At 36.1% G+C, this 17,864-nt stretch overlaps 1 protein-coding gene across 1 annotated transcript in view; it reads left to right on the forward strand.

The window, feature by feature from the left end:
• The window catches only part of OPHN1 (oligophrenin 1), a gene marked incomplete at its 5' end in the record, with an annotated part of 228,896 nt that extends 211,454 nt beyond the window's left edge, over positions 1 to 17,442 (forward strand). The window contains one exon of the mRNA XM_080795513.1: positions 17,058 to 17,442. Coding sequence (XP_080651639.1) covers positions 17,058 to 17,373 — 316 coding nt within the window. The 3' untranslated portion in view covers positions 17,374 to 17,442. The remainder of the gene's footprint in view (positions 1 to 17,057) is intronic.
• Positions 17,443 to 17,864: the final 422 nt, after the last annotated feature.

Genomic DNA, 17,864 nt, shown 5'->3' on the forward strand with positions numbered 1-17,864 from the left:
TGGATCTCAGGTTTCCCTGTGACATAATGAGATATCACCAAGATTCAGTGCAGCTCTGACATTGGTTTTTTTTTTTTATATTTCTATAACAAATTAGCATTATAGACACTAATGTAGATAAAAAGGCAGAATTAGCAAGAGGATGCCTTTTATATTTATTGCCAATATTTATAATTTGGGCTAATTGAGAGGCAATTTCTTCTCAAAATGTTTTTTGTGATAATCTCAGTGAAATTACAAAAATCAACACATAAATCATTTGCATATTAATTAGAAGTTGCCCTGGGGGAAAGAGAAATTGGGTTCGAGTTCCACATTATCACTAATTTTCTGTGTGAACTAAAGAAAGTCCCTCCCATCCTCTGGGCTTCCTTTTATTCATCTGTAATATGAGAGGACTGAACTAGCTAATCTGAAATAGTTATTCCTGCTCTGATTTTCTAAGATTCTTAGTATGTGACAGGAGCCAAGGACTTAGCTAAGGATTATCCTGCTAGCAGTTAGTGAGGAGCACCTGCCTCCATCCACCCAATGTCTGGCTACTACCTTACTTCAAGAATCTTGGTCCTCAAAAAGCCTAGAATAAAAGAGACAAGAGACACAAACATATAAGACACAGAAATAGAAAAACAAATACCCTTAAGTATATGAAAAACTGCTCATTTTCTCAAAGGAGAAAAATGCAAATTAAACCTGCACTGAGATACCACTTATTGGTGAAACCTAATGCATGATCTATTGATGAAACTTTGGGGCAAATAGGTATTCTACTACATTGCTGACATTAATGCAATATATAACTAGAGGAGGCAAATTTGACAAGATCTAACAAATCTGCATATTCTCTTACCCTATGCCTAGAAATTCTACTTTTAGACATATACTCTGAAGACACACCTCCACAAGTACCAAACAACATATACACAAGGTTCAACACTGTGGCATAATTTTTTAATAGCAAAAGGTTGGAAATAGAAGAAGCACCCAACAATAGGGGACTAGTTGAATAAATAATGGTATATTCAAACAATGTAGTCATTGTATGTAGTCATAAAATACAGTCAAAAAAGAATTAAGAGAATATCTACAAACTTTTTTTTTTGTAGTGATTTAGAATGCATTGCAAATGTCAGGGTGTATAACAGAGAACAACAGCAAAAACAAAAACAAACCCAAAGTTTAAAACAAGATATATGAGTATGCTACCCTTTCTATAAGAAAAAAAAGAAATAAGAATATATAAGAATATTAAACACATGTTTTCTTACTTTTGTTAAATTAAGCAGTAAGATAAAAAACTAATGACTCAAAAAGTTAAACCACAAGACCCAGTAATTCTACTCTTAGGTATATAATAAGGAGAAATGAGAACATATGTTTATGCAAAAACATATAGGTAAATATCCACAGTAAAATTATTCATCGTTACCCAAAAGTGGAAATAACCCAAATGACCACCAAATGATAAATTTTTTAAAAAGGTGGTATAAATATACAATGAGATATCATTCAGTAATAAAAAGAAATGAAGCACTAGGGCACGTGGGTGGCTCAGTCGTTTAAGCATCTGCCTTTGGTTCAGGTCATGATCCCAGTATCCTGGAATCCAGCCGCTCCTCTGGCTCACTGCTCAGTGGGGAGTCTGCTTCTCCCTCTGCCCTCCCCGCCCCCACTCATGTTCGCTCCCTCTGCCCTTACTCTTTTTTTTTTTTGGCATTTATTTTTATTTTAATTGTGTTATGTTAGTCACCATACAGTTTGTCACTAGGTTTGATGTAGTGTTCCATGATTCATTGTTTGCATATAACACCCAGTACTCCATGCAATCCATGCCCTCCTTAATATCCATCACCAGGCTCACCCATTTCCCCCACCCCCTCCCTTCTGAAACCATCTGTTTGTTTCCCAGAGTCCATAGTCTCTCATAGCTCATCTCTCACTCCACTTTCTCCCCCTTCTTTTTTCCCTTCCTTCTAATGTCTTCCATGCTATTCCTTATGTTCCACAGATAAGTGAAACCATATAATTGACTTTCTCTGTTTCACCTATTTCACTCATCATCTCTTCCAGTCCTATCCACGTTGATGCAAAAGTTGGGTATTTTATCCTTTCTGATGGCTGAGTAATATTCCATTGTGTATATGGACCACATCATCTTTATCCATTTGTCTCTTGAAGGGCATCTTGGATCTTTCTATATTTTTTTGCCCTTCCTCTTATGCTCTCTCGCGGGTATTCTCTCTCTCAAATAAATAGATAAAATCTTAAAAAAAAGAAATGAAGCACTGATTCATGCTACAACAAGGATGAACTTTGAAAATATTATGCTAAGTAAAAGAATCTAGACACAAAATACCACATATTATATGGGTCCATTTATATAAAATGTTCAGAACAGACAAATCTATAAAGACCAAAAGTAGATTAGTGGTTGCCTAGGACTGGGATATGGGGACGTGGGAGTGAATGGGGAATGATTACTATGGGGTTTCTTTCTGGAGTGGTGAAAATACTCTGAAATTAGATAGTGATGATGGTTACACAACTCTGTGAATATACTAAAAACAATTGGGGAAAAAAAACATTAAAAGGGTGAATTGTATGGTATATGTAATATATTTCAATAAAGCTCTTATAAAAACAAACTAATAAGTGCAGTAAAAGAAACCACCAACAAAACAAAAGGGAAACTATCAAATGGAAGAAGATGAAGTTAATATCCAAAACACACGAATCATACAACTCAACAATAAAAATTCCCAAACCATCTGATATAAAAATGTGTAAAAGATATGAATAGATCTTTTTCCAAAGAAGACATACAGATGGCCAACAGACACATGAAAAGATGCTCAACGTCACTTAGTTTCAGGGAAAGACCAATCAAAACCATAATCAGGTATCACTTGGCAGAATGTCTCATATCAAAAAGACAAGAAATAACAAGTGTTGGTAAGGATATGGAGAGAAAGAAACCCTCATGCACTGTTGGTAGGAATGTAAATTGGTGCAACCACTGTGGAAAAAAGTATGGAGTTTCCTCAAAAAGTTAAAAAAATAGAATTACCATATTATCCAGTAATTCCACTACTGGATTTACCCAAGCAATACAAAAACACTGACTCAAAAAGATATATACACCCCTGTGTTTACTGAAGCATTATTTACAATAGCCAAGGTAATGAAGCAATCCAAGTGCCCCCTCCATAGATGAATAAAGAAGATGTGAGATATTTTATATAAACACTGCATATATTATATGTATAATGGATGTTGTGTGCGTGTATACACACACACACACACACACACACACACACAATGGACTATTACTCGGCCATAAAAAGAACATAATCTTGCCATTTGCAACAACATGGATGGAGATAGTATTATGCTAGGTGAAATAAATCAGACAGAGAAAGACAAATACTGTGGAATCTAAAAACAAAACAAACAAAACAGACTTTTAAATACTGAGCACAAACTGGTATTTGTAAGAGGAGGTTGGTGGGGGGATGGATGAAGGAGATTAAGAGGTACAAATATCCAAAAGGAAAAAAAAAACACCAATGAAAATGATTACTAAAGGGAGTAGGTGGTGAATAGGGTAGAAGGGATAAAGGTGAGACCCACATTCCTCTAAATCCACCTCCTTGTATGGTTTTGACTTTTGAACCATACTAATGTTTTATATATCCAAAAAGTAAAATTCAACCAAGGATTATAAGCCTTGAGATTGAAGATTAAAAAGTAAATGAGGGACACCTGGGTAGCTTACTCATTTAAGCCTTTGCCTTTGGTTGAAGTCATTGATCTCCAGGTCCTGGGATAAGGCCCCGCAGTGGGATCCCTGCCTGCTCAGGGGGAGTCAGCTTCTCCCTCTCCTCTGCCCCTCCCACTGCTCATGTGCACACATGCTCTCTCTCTCAAATAAATAAATAATAAATAATAAATAAATATTTTAAAAAGCAAATGAGTCTAAATGTTTATCAAATTGATAACATAATCACATAAAGAAAATAGTTATTTCAACTAATTTATGAACACAGTCCTCTGATTCATCCTTAATAAGATAATGTTTAAAAACAGGAAAAGCTACAAAAAAGTAGTAAGCATCACCCAGTAGGTTTAGTAATAGTAATAATATTATAATTAAATTTGAAACTATTTTATATTTATGTATCATAAGGATAAAGAAAAAAGTTAAAAAGTGAGTATATTAATATTATCACAAGAGAAGATTTATGCTGTAAGAAAAAGAGATAAGGATATAAAACGTAAGATATTAAAAATCTATAATGATAGGGGCGCCTGGGTGTCTCAGTGGTTAAAGCCTCTGCCTTTGGCTCCAGTCATGATCTCAGGGTCCTGGGATCAAGCCCCACATTGAGCACCACATCAGGCTCTCTGCTCAGCGGGGAGCCTGCTTCCCCCTCTCTCTCTGCCTGCCTCTCTGCCTACTTGTGATCTCTGTCTGTCAAATAAATAAATAAAATCTTTAAAAAAAATATAATGATAAAGTCAAATTAAGAAAGCCAGTGTGAACTAGTGATTTATTTTTATTTTTTTTTCTTTTTGTTAAGATTTTATTTATTTTATTTGACAGAGACAGCGAGAGAGTGAACACAAGCAGGGAAAGTGGGAGAAGCAGGCTCCCCACTGACCAGGGAACCTGATGTGGTGCTCAATGTGGGGCTTGATCCCAGGACTCTGGGATCACGACCTGAGTCGAAGACAGATGCTTAACAACTGAACCACCAGGTGCCCCTGAACTCATGATTTAAAAAAGAAAACGATGGCTCTAGAGTGTATTATGCTAATATAATTATGCTAATATAATTAAGTCGATCAGGGAAAGACAAATACTGTATGATTTCACTCATATGTGGAATTTAAGAAACAAAACTGATAAACATAGGGGAATGGAAAGAAAAATAAATAAGGTAAAAAGAGAGGTAGGCAAACCATAAGAGACTCTTAGCTATAGAGAACAAACTGAGGGATGCTGGAGGGGAGGTAGTTGGGAGGACGGAGTAATTGGGTGGTGGGCATTAAGGAGGGCATTTGATGTAATGAACACTGGGTGTTATATGTAACTGATGACTCACTAAATTCTACCCTGAAACTAATATATGTTAACTAACTGGAATTTAAATAGAATAAAACAAAAAACAACCCCAGCAAAACAACAAAACTTCTATTCATTGAACCAGTCTTGAAGTGATTCTACCCCTCCAAAAAAGCAATGAACATACATAATGCCCAGATCTTTGTTTCTAAATAACATTCACTTCCTAGAGAAATGGCTGACTACTGGTCTAAGGCAAGGAAAATACAAGGTGAGTCTAGGATAAAGTATACCTTTGTAAACAAATGAGAGCTTAAGTACTAATACAGTCATGTCACAAGGACACAGCAACCTGCTGACATTGATTACATCTGGAGTCAACATAAACATCAAAAACAAAAGTTCTGTATTTGAGTATAACTTTTTGAGTAAATATTTATTGGAGGTAAGTACAATAAGGAAAGCTCTTCCTTACAGAAGAATGCCAGCTAATAGATGTGGGAGGAATAATAGAATTAGACAAACCAGTAGTTTATAATCTCAGTACCATGTTTCAGGCATACATCAAAACCATTGGATAAAAGATTGCTCAGGAACAACATATTCACATAATTCCCTTGTATCACCCACGGATTACTTACTAATTACAAATGAAAAATGTATCTTTATAATCAAGCTATCTTGCAAACACCATCTTAGTTAATTGAGCAAAGTTAGCATCACTAATAATAGTACAAATTGACTTTATGTACCTCTTGATAGGATACAGGAAGAAGTACACAATATAACTTAAATAATTTTGCTAAAAGGGTTTAACCTGAACCAAATTAAACCATTCCAGTTTACAAAAGGTAGAGGGTAAAGGAAAAATACAGACTCCTTGATATTCTATTAAGAAACTAGCTTGGACTTTCCCCTGTCCTGGGAAACAGAGGTAGGTGTACTGTTCTATATCAAGAGATTAAAGAAACATAAACAAGTGTAGTGCATGAACTCTGGATCTAGGTTTGAAAAAACCCAAATATAAAATAATTTTTTACATGACATTTGAGAAAATCTGAAGGTGGGCCACTAATTGGATAATGTGACACTGTAAATTTTCTTGGGTATTAAAATATTTTGTGATTTTGTAGAATAGTGTGCTCTTGCTTTTTTTTCTTTTTAAGTTTTTATTTAACTTCCAGATAGTTAATGATGTAATCTTAGTTTCAGTGCTAGAACGTAATGATTCATCTCTTGTGCTCATCACAAGTGGCCTCCTTAATACTCATCCCCCACCTCCCCTACAGTAACCCTCAGCTTGTTCTCTTCAGTTAAGAGTCTGTTTCCTGATTTGCTTCTCTTTTTCCCCCCTATGTTCATTTGTTTTGTTTCTTAAATTCCACATATGAAAGGGATCATACGGTATTTGTCTTACTCTATTTCCTTTAGCATAATACAGTCTGGCTCTATCCATGTCATTACAAATGGCAAAATTTCATTCTTTTTGATGGTTGAGTAATATGTCATAGTGGACTGCATCTTCATCCAATTATCAGTTGATGGACATTTGGGCTCTTTCTATAATTTGGCTATCATTCATAATGCTGCTATGAACATTGGGGTCCATGTATCCCTTCGGATCAATATTTTTCTATTCTTTGAGTAAATACCTACTAATGCAATTGATGGGTTGTAGGGTAGTTCTATTGTTAAAGTTTTGAGGAATGTCCATACTGTATTCCAGAGTGGCTGCACCAGTTTGTATTCCCACCAACAGTGTAACAGGGTTATCCTTTCTCTTCGTCCTCACCAACATCTGCTTTTCTCTGTGTTGTTAATTTTAGCCATTCTGACATGCGTGAAGTGATATCTCATTCTAGTTTAGATTTGTATTGCCCTCATGCTGAGTGATGTTGAGCATATTTTCATGTGTCTGTTGGCCATCTGGATGTCCTTGAAAAAAAATGACCATTCATGTCTTCTACCCATTTCTTAACTGGGTTATTTGGTTTTTGGGTGTGGAGTTTGATGAGTTCTTTATATATTTTAGATACTAACCATATATCAAATATGTCATTTGCTAATATCTTTTCCCATTCTGAAGGTTGCCTTTTAGTTTTTTTGATTGTTTCCTTCACTGTGCGGAAGCTTTTTTTCTTGAAGTCCAGTGTTCATTTTTTCTTTTGTTTCCCTTGCCTCCAGAGTCATACCTAATAATAAGTTGCTATGGCTGTTATAAAAGAGGTTACTGCCTGTGTTCTGTTCTAGGATTTTGATGGTTTTCTGTCTCACATTTAGGTCTTTCATCCATTTAGAATTTACCTTTGTCTATGGTAAAAGAAAGTAGTCCAGTTTCATTCTATTGCATCTTGCTGTCCACTGTTGTGCTATCCATTTCTTGAAGAGAATCCTTCTCTCTCTAAGATATTCTTTCCTGCTTTGTTGAAGATTAGTTGACAATATACCTTAGGGGTCCATTTCCCGGTTCTCTATTGGGGGTCCATTTCTCGCTTCTCTGTTGGGGGTCCATTTCTTGGTTCTCTTTTGTACCACTGATCTATATGTCTGTTTTTGTGCTAAAACCATACTGTCTTGATCACTACATATTAATAATATAACTTGAAGTCCAGAATTGTGATGCCTCCAGCTTTGCTCTTTTTTTTCAAGCTTGCTTCACTATTTGGGGCTTTTTATGGTTCCATACAAATTTTAGGATTATTTCTTCTAGCTCTGTGAATAATGCTGGTGGTATTTGATAGGGATTGCTTTAACTGTGTAGATTGCTTTGGGTAGCATAGACATTTTAACAGTATTTTGTTCTTCCAATCCATGAGCATGTGATGTTTTTCCATTTCTTTGTGCCATCTTCAGTTTCTTTCATAAATGTTCTATACTTTTCAGAGTATGGATCGTTTACCTCTTTGGTGAGGTTTAATCCTAAGTACCTTATGTTTTTGGTATAATTTTAAATGGGATCAATTCTTTGATTTCTCTTTCTGCAGCTTCATTATTGGTGTATAAAATTCCAGAGATTTCTGTTCATTATTTTGTATCCTGTGACCAGTATTTGTGTACCAGTTCTAGCAATTTTTTGGTGGAGTCTTTTGGGTTTTCTACATAAAGTATCATCTCATCAGTGAATATTGAGAGTTTCATTTCTTCACTGCTGATTTAGGTGTAGGTTACTAGGCTTACTAGAGTCTTATTTTTGTAATAATACTTCTGTTACTTTTGAAGCAATAATGTGCATTGTAGAGATTAGAAAATACAGAAACATTTAAAAAGTTTTCTATTCCCAGTATCCAAAATCACTACTATTAATAATTAGCACATTTTCTTTCAGATCATTCTGTGAGTGTGTATTTCTACACACACACACACATGCATTCACATTTTTTACCAAAATAAGATTATGGTGTTTTGCAGCTTTTTTTTTTTCAGTTCTATAATTTCTACCTTTCCATACAATGTTAATATTTCCCTAGTTTACCCAAAAATGCCCTTTATAGGTGGTGTGCCCAAACTAGTACTCAATATAGGGTCACACACACTATTTTTTATGTTCTTTTTCATTTTTCAAAAATCTAGCGCAGGTCTTTTTTTTTTTTTTTTTTTTTTAATGACTGGCTTGTTGATAGGACTAGATCCACCAGCTGTCCTACAGAGTCTTACTAGTTTTGTCTACTTTCTTCAGTGTTATATTTTTCAGCTTGTTCCCCCATTTTCTTTATTTCTTATAAAGTGGAGATTATGCTTAAAGACAGATGAATTCAGTTTAACTATTTTTTTGGCTAGAACACATCATAAGCAATGTTGTGTCCCTTATTCTGGATCACATCTGAAGATGCGTATTTGTTGGTCTACCTTACTGATGTTATGATTAACCATTGCACTATTCTTCTAACCTGTCTGTGAAAGTTTGAGAGAATATATACAGTATATGTAGCCAATCCATATATCTTGACACATCTAAGCAATGGGGAGTCACTTTACCATCAATGATGCTAATTAACAAAGCTACTGGTGTTGATTGAAGATCCAGTTATTTAAAGCTTATAGTAACTCCTCTGCCTTCTGATTAGAGTTTTTAAAATACCGATTAATCACTCCTCGTATATGTAAGTATGTATTTATAATTATAATACTATATTTATAACTATCCTAGAGTATACATGAAAGCTAACAAACATATATCAAATTTATCCATTCTCTTTTTTAAAGATTTTATTTATTTATTTATTTATTTATTTGACAGAGAGAGATCACAAGTAGGCAGAGAAGCAGGCAGAGGAGGGGGAAAGCAGGCTCCCCACTGAGCAGAAAGCCCAATGTGGGGCTTGATCCCAAGACCCTGAGATCATGACCTGAGCCGAAGGCAGAGGTTTAACCCACTGAGCCACCCAGGTGCACCCAAATTTTATCAGTTCTAAGGGAAACTTTTTTTTTCAAGATGTAACTTGAATTTTGAATGCATCTTAGAGTCAATGGTTTCTGAAAATTACTGTTGTCAGGCAGCAGAGCAGTTTTGGTTTAATTATCATAACATTTATATTCATGAACTTGGTCCTAGACATTCATATTGTAGTCATTTTGGTTAAATTTTGTTCATTGTTGGGTTTATCTTCTATTTAAAATGTTTTAAAAATACTAAATAATTTGACAATAGAGTGATTTTTTTTTATTAGTGGTCCGTAAAGTGTTGGTGTGGTTACAAATGATGACATTGATGAAATTCAGGACATTTACACCATTTCATTAACATGGATGGAACTGGAAGGGACTACATTAAGAGAAATAAGCAGAGAAGGACAATTATCATATGGTTTCACTCATATGTGGAACATAAGGAATAGCACAGAGTACCACAGGGAAAGAGAAGGAAAACTGAAGGGGGAGAAATCAGAGAGGGAGACAAACCATGAGAGACTCTGGACTCCAGGAACCAAACTGAGGGTTACAGAAGGGATGGGGGCTGTGGACGGATGGGGTAACCGGGTGATGGGTATTAAGGAGGGCATGTGATGTGATGAGCACTGAGTGTTATACACAACTAATGAATTATTGAACACTACATCAAAAACTAATGAACATAATAGTAAAAAAGAAAAAAGTGAATTATAGATAATAAAATAAAATAAAAAAGTAAATTGGAGTTAATATAACACCAGTGGAGGAAAACAAACTTGTCTGCCCTAAGGGCACTATCCTCAGGAATGGGGACTGCTCATTTTGTGACAGACACTGACTCACTCTCCCTCTCTTAGTATCTTATGCCTTAAAAAACTTCTTATTATGCAAGGTTTCAAGTATATGCAGAAATAGAAGGAACAATGTATGGACCTCTCATGTGCCTATCACCCAGCTTCAATAGTTATCAACATGTGGCCAATCTTGTTTCATCAATATTTCCATTTACCCTCCCCCATATTATTTTGAAGTAAATCCAAGACATCATATTATTTTATCCATAAATATTTTAGTATGTATATTGAAAAAAAGAAAATTATTTGTACACATAAACACAATTATGATGTCTAAACATAAGTTAGTAATAATTACTTATTATCAAATATTCTGTGTTTAAACTTCTAAGTCTCAAACATGTCATGTGTTTTTTTCCTTGAATCAGGATGCAAATAATATCCACACATAACATCTGTTAAAATGTTTTTTAAACCTCTTTTAATCTTTAGCAGAGGTCAACAAATGTTTTCCATAAATGATTAGGTTGTGCATATTTTAGGCTTTGTGAGCTATATAGACTCTGTCCCAACTATTTACTTCTACATTTGTAGTACAAAAACAGCCATTGATAATATGTGAACAAATGGACAGAGCTATGCTCCAATAAAATTTTATTTACTAAAACAGATGGCAAGTTACATTTGGCTCAAGAGCCATAATTCAGTGAACCCTGATCTATAGCAGTAGTTTTCAAACTTTTTTGTGTATCATAAGCACTTAGAGGGCTAATGAACACAGAGGCCAGGTCTTCATACGATATAGGATAGGGCCTCTATGGGATTTTTTAAAAGATTTATTTATTTATTTTAGAGAGAAAGAGCATGCATGCACATGAGTGAGGCAAGAGTCAGAGGGAGAGAATCTTCAAATAGACAACCCACTGAGCATGGGGCCTGTTACAGGGCTTTATCCCAGGATCCATGAGATCATGACCTGAGCTGAAACCAAGAGTCAGATTCTTTTTTTTTTTTTAAGGACTTTTTTTTTTTTTTTTTAATTTGACAAACAGAGATCACAAGTAGGCAGAGAGGCAGGCAGAGACAGAGAGAGGGGGAAGCAGACTCCCCGCTGAGCAGAGAGCCTGATGCAGGGCTCCATCCCAGGATCCTGGGCTGAAGGCAGAAGCTTTAACCCACTGAGCTACCCTGGTGCCCCCAAGAGTCAGATTCTTCTTCTTCTTTTTTTTTTTTTTTAGATTTTATTTATTTATTTGACAGAGATCACAAGTAGGCAGAGAGGCAGACAGAGAGAGAGGAAGGGAAACAGACTCTGCTGAGCAGATAGTCTGATGTGGGGCTTGACCCCAGGACCCTGGGATCATGACCTGAGCCGAAGGCAGAGGCTTTAACCCACTGAGCCACCTAGGCACCCCAAGAGTCAGATTCTTAACTGGCTGACCCATTCCAGGCACTACAGGGCCTCTATCTTTTTACTGTGTTCCCAATCTATAGATTTCTACATCTTTTTTTTTCCTTGTAGTTTATTTTTTAATGAAAACAGATCATTTGTTTTTTAAAGTCTGCTATTGTTGGATCAAGAGGCTTGCCCTTATTCCAGTTCTTTTTTTTTCCTGATACAAGTTTTTTTTTTTTTTTTTTTGAGCTATTTGATTTTAGGGTTTTTTTTTGTTTGTTTGTTTGTTGTTTTGAGATATTTGCTTTTGGGTTTGTTTTGTGTTGTTTTGGTATTTTTATAGTGCTGTTGTTGGTGGTGTTTATTGTGGGAAAGACAAGCACACTTTATGTTCTTCCAACCATAGACACATAATCTATGACTCCCCCCAATACTTTCAAGAGAAGGACTTTCTTAGATTCATTAGATGGCAGAGCTGGAAGATTCAGATGACCTAGTAACTGTCTCATTTTACAGATGAGAGAATACATACATAGGGTAAAAAAAAAAAGCCAAAAATCACATAAGTGATGGAACCAGCTTTAATGAACTGCTTCAGTTTTTATGTTTTCTGTATTTATTGAGGTATAATTGACAAATAAAAATTATATATATTTAAGATATACAACTTAATGTTTGGTTTATGTGTACATTGTGAAATAATTGCCACAAGAAAGCTATTAATATATCTAATTTCATAATTAATTTAATTTTCTTCTTTTTGTGGTGATTACACATAACATTTACCCACTTAGCAAATTTTAAATGTATAATACAGTATTATTAATTCTATATGCACTGCTACATATTAGATCTCCAGAACTTAATCATCTTATTATAACTGGAACTTTGTACTTCTTGACCAACATCTTCCCATTTTCCCCTCCCTCCAGCTCCTGGCAACCACCATTCTACTCTCTGCTTCTAAGTCTGACTATTTTGGAGTCCACATATAAGCAAAATTGTTTAGTATTTGTTTTTTTATGTACAGTTTATTTCATTTAACGTGTTTCTGGGTTCATCCAGATTGTAGCAAATGGCAGAATTTCCTTCTTTTTTAAGACTGGTTAACATTCTATTATATGTATATATTTATCTATTTGTCCATTGTTGAACACTTAGTTTTCTTCCATATATTGGCTAAAGTGAATAATAACTGCAATGGGACTACACATATCTTTTTGAGATAGTGCTTTCATTTCCTTTGGATTGTCTATGCGAAATGAACAAACCTTTCAGAATCCCTAATAAAAGTAGAAAGAGAGTTCCATTTGAGCCCAAGTTAGGACAGCTGACCAGGAAACATGGTCTTTACAAGGAAGGAAGTGCTCCAGAAAATGAACATTTTTTATGGGTCTATATCTTATAAAGGCTCAAAATATTATAGATTAGCACATAGGCAGGGATCACAAGTTTTATCATACAGGAATGCAGGTGATGTTGGATTTCTGAGAGAAAAATGTCAAGAAAGAATTCTTGACACATTTTCAGTGCAGAAGGGTTTTATTAAAGCATGGAACAGGACCCATGGGTAAAATTGCTGCACTGTGACTGTGAGGAGCAATTGACTATATACATTCAAGTTGGGGGACAGAGATAAGGGAAGTCAATAAAGGGATTTCCACATGTTAAAGAGAACTTAAAAGATCCTGGAGGTCTGGCTATTGTCAAGCTAAAGTCCCTCTTAATCTCTAGCAAAACATCAACACTAAAGCAGCCATGAGTTCCTTGAGGAATGTCACACTCTGCATATCTCAGGTTATTTCTCAATGGGCTGCAAGTTGTAAGGAAATTTAATTTTATCTACATTTCTTTTGCCTTTCTTCTCCTCATCATAGGGAGTAGGAACATTGACTGACATCTCAAGTGATGAAGTTCTAGAACCTAAGTGAGGTTCGGTGGGCTGAGGTCTGGAGCCGCCGATGACCAAGAAAGAATTCTTGAAACATCTTTGGTGCCAAATGGTTGTTTATTAAAGCACGGGGACAGGACCTGTGGGCAGGAAGAGCTGCTGCCCGGGGGATGTGAGGAGTGGCTGGTTATATACACAGGAGGTGGGTAGGTGAGAACAAAGGGGATGATGTTAGTCTCTAAGGAATTTTGGAAGCAAGGTCTCCAGGACCTTGAGGGGCTAGCTATTGTTGGGAGAAAGGTTATTTATTACTAGTAGTAAAAATCTTCTTATGAGACCCTTTAGATGTATATCAGTGGGCCATATGCTTGGGAATGATTCTTGACACTATCTTGGAGATCCAGAGATAAAGTTTCACATCTCTCCTATCAAGTGTCCTTGTTAGTGAGATTTGGGTTTAGAAGAAATTTAACTTTATTTAGGGCTTGAGGAACTGAGTTATTTGCCTCTGGAAATTGTGCTATTGATAAGGTAACTTCGTTGTTTGTAGATCTCTAGGACATTGGTAAACCAAGGGAGACTCCTGTCTTGCAGGATTGTGATCTCTGCAAGTTAACTATTTGTTTCTCATTTATGGCAGTCAGGGGTGCCTGAGGAATGTCACACATATTACCCAGGGGAGTGGGTGGAGAGGGGGTGCAAGGTGCCAGCTTTTGCTTTGTCCTCAGCCAGACTCCTGCTCCCTCATCATCAAGGACATGATTTTCCTTTAGGCTGCCCATTCCCAAAGCAGGTGTACAATGTATACATGTTGAGCCATAAATCAGACTTTTGATTTAAATAATGTTTGTGTACAGTCATGCTAACTAAAAAAGAAATCTAAAATGGCTTCCCTTGTATATCAGTCCTTGAGAGAGTTTTTCTCTCATCAAGGTATATATCCAGAAATGGGATTGTTGGATCATAAGGTAGTTCTATTTTATACACATTTTATTTTATGACCTCTGATCTAAGCCCTTTAATCAAAATTATTTTTCTAAACTGGAGGCTTTTTACAACCTCCTCTGATAGCCATTTTTTTTTAAATTTTGATGTCCCAGAAGTTGTATCCATTGTTGCTAGTCCATGTGGACTAGAGAATTTAAGATCTGTTTGCTGCCAAGTCATATCACAAACTCCTACCTAATTCACTACTAACAATGCTCTTATTTTTATTTTATTTCTCTCATTATCTCACACTTTTAAGTGTGAATTATACCTCTTAATGATAATGTATAATAAAAAGAGAGATGTCAAATGCAAAAAAGTCTCCCTCCAAAATAGGTTACCTTCCAAATCTTGTAAGAATGACAAGAAGAAAAATAATGTCCTGAATGGGATACCAGGAACCTCACTTAGAAAAATAGAATGTGGCGTTAGCTTAAAGGGAACCCTATAAGTGTTTTTTTTCCTTAACAGGAATTAGATAAGCAAGCACTGAGATGCAATAGGATGACTGTAAGACTTGTGACCCAACAAATATGGATTTGAATCCTTGTATCGCCATGTAGTCACAAACTGTGTGACCTTGATTAAGTGCTTTACCTTCTGTGAATGTAGCCTTCAGAAATAAAACACTCTGCCTTTTTGGAGTTGGGAGTATTAAGTGAGCTCTGTCATGTTTACCAGAAGTCCATTCCTTTCAGAGTTCACAAAAGGAGATAAGCATTCACACATGTTGGAGGCTGTTACACAAGTGTCCTTGCCTTGCTACTAGTGGTTTAGCCACTTGGTGGTGGTATGGAGTAGCTTTTCCATTTTAACATCTCAAAAATATTGTTGTTAAATAATAAGGGTTAATTGTCGAAATATTTAAATTGTTAAAGGGACCCATCACCAGCCCCGAAGTAAAAATGCCTGTGAATGGTTGCTGTTCATTATCATGTGAATGGCACCCAGCCTTTGTCATTGGCTTAACAGATTTCATGAGGGTTTGTCTAAGGATTCTATCTCAGTCAATGACCCACTTAGTAAAAAGAGCATGCCTATTGATGGAGTCAGTCCCTGGGGGGCAGGGTTTGAAAATTAGTGTTTGAGGTGGGTTGTCTCACTGCCTCACCTCTCTGCCCCCACTGCCAAACTAACCAAACAGTTTCCCATACTTTATTTGCTGCCTCTAGTACTATATGAAAGAGCAGTGGAGGCACTCAGCTCCATTAAAAATAATTAATTGATACCTGCTTTGTATGAGTCGCATGCACTTGCACTTGAAAGTTTACCACCTGGTAAGGGAGGCAGGTAAGAAACAGAAAATTGTAATGTATTTGCTTGCCAATGGTGTCAGTCAAGAAGAGGACAATAGGCTGTGATAGCCCTGAAGGAGATGTCACCTAAAGGATAAATAGACATTATTTAGATCCAGAAGGAAGAGGACATTCTAAGCAGAAGGAGTGGCATGAAACAACATGGTATAGCCAGAAAACCTAATCTAAGTGGTATAGTGTATGGAGAGTGTCAGAGGTCAGCAGTCCTCAGATGGAGACTCCTAGAGAGGTAATAATAGCAGATATTTCTAATACAATATTTCCAGGATACCATTCTAGCAATTTACTCTATGTAACAGCCCTCTGAGGTGGATACTATTTTTGCATGTGGAAAAACTGAAGTCCAGAGAAGTAAGGTCACTAATACTGTTGCAAAATTGAGTGGTACTGTTAGGATTCAAACCTAGGTCAGATTCGGAGTCCAACCTGTACATTGGGATTAGAAAATAGGCTATAGATTGCAACTTTGAAGAGAGTTGGCCCTATCCTATAAGTGCTACAAAGCCCCTACAGAGAATTTTAGCAAGAGAGTGATTAGGGATCAGAATATTCCTGATTACAGGCTCTACTCTGATGAGACTCACTGTGATTTCAAGGAAATCCCTTTTCTTCTTTGGACCTCTGGGTTTTTTGTTTGTTTGTTTTGTTTTTGTTTTGAGGTGTGTGTGTGTGTGTGTGTGTGATTTCATCTATAAATTGAGGATGCTGATGATAAAGGGCTAATTTTAAAGATCCCTTCCAGCTCTTTGAGTTTTTTTACTTTCAAACTAGGGGTGGGGGAGGGGCTAGATTCCTGACTGGAGTCAGACTGGTGAAGCTGGTAGGTACTTCTCTAAGTGTTTTGTTCTTTTTTATACATCCTTTATACATGCTTTATTTGTTGCCTAGAATGTTGTCTTGCTTCTTTCCTGTCTTGCTAAATAACTTTCTAACTATAGCTGCCTACCCTCCTTCTCTTAACTCCTACAATGCTACTAAGTTAGCTATGTCTCACTTAGGTACCTAATAATATACTATCTTTTATTCTTTGCTACTTGGTGAGTAGCAAAGGTGAGTCCAAAATATATACGAGAAGAAAGTACTTCTCGTATATATTTTGGACTCACCTTTTTTCCTACTTTTTAGTTTCTCTTTCCCCCTCTATCATCTAACATAGTCTTGGTTACAAGGAGTTCTTGGAGAAAATTTTGTGAATCATTTTTTTTTTCTCTTTTGGCAGTGTATGTGAGCACAGCAAAGAGAATCTTATGACCCCCTCCAACATGGGCGTTATCTTTGGGCCCACTCTGATGAGAGCTCAGGAGGACACTGTTGCTGCCATGATGAACATCAAATTCCAGAACATCGTGGTAGAAATTCTAATCGAGCACTTCATCAAGGTATGTATTCCCTGTTCTCACCATCACTTCTCCAAGCATGTGACACTTTCCCCTAACCACCTTTTAGAATTGTGTCTCCCTCCCTTGCTCAAGTTGGTAATGGAAGGGAATTCCATTATGACACAATGGCATTTAATAGCATTTCTGACACTGTGAAATTCATTTAGCAAATATTGATCAATTCTGTAACTATTTTATTATCAGACACCAGGCTAAATGGTATAGAAGAAGAAAAAAAAAATCATTGTTCCTGCCTTTACAGAGTTAACAGGTTAATATGAAGATAGCCATATATACAAATGAAAATGATAGATATAAAAGTGTTGCATGTACAATGAAACCATAAAGAAATACCTATTCTTTTTAAACCTCATTTCAAAAACAAAAATAACGTGGTATATTTTATATGGTATATAAAATACAAGGTACTATACATTATAATTAGGTCAAATGAAAAAGAAAAATTAAGTATAGAGACAGAAAATGAATCCAGGAATGAGGCTTGGCAAGAAATAATCATTGACAAGTCCTGTGCACTTGCTACAGATGGCCATTCATCTGGCTCTGAGCTTTCTAGCAGCCAGGATCATCCTAGGAAGGTATAATTCAATAAAAACTTTTCTGCAGGGGGAGGAGTCTAATGACAC

This window comes from Martes martes (genome assembly GCF_963455335.1).
Source record: "Martes martes genome assembly, chromosome: X".
In the NCBI taxonomy this organism is placed as follows: Eukaryota; Metazoa; Chordata; class Mammalia; order Carnivora; family Mustelidae; genus Martes; species Martes martes.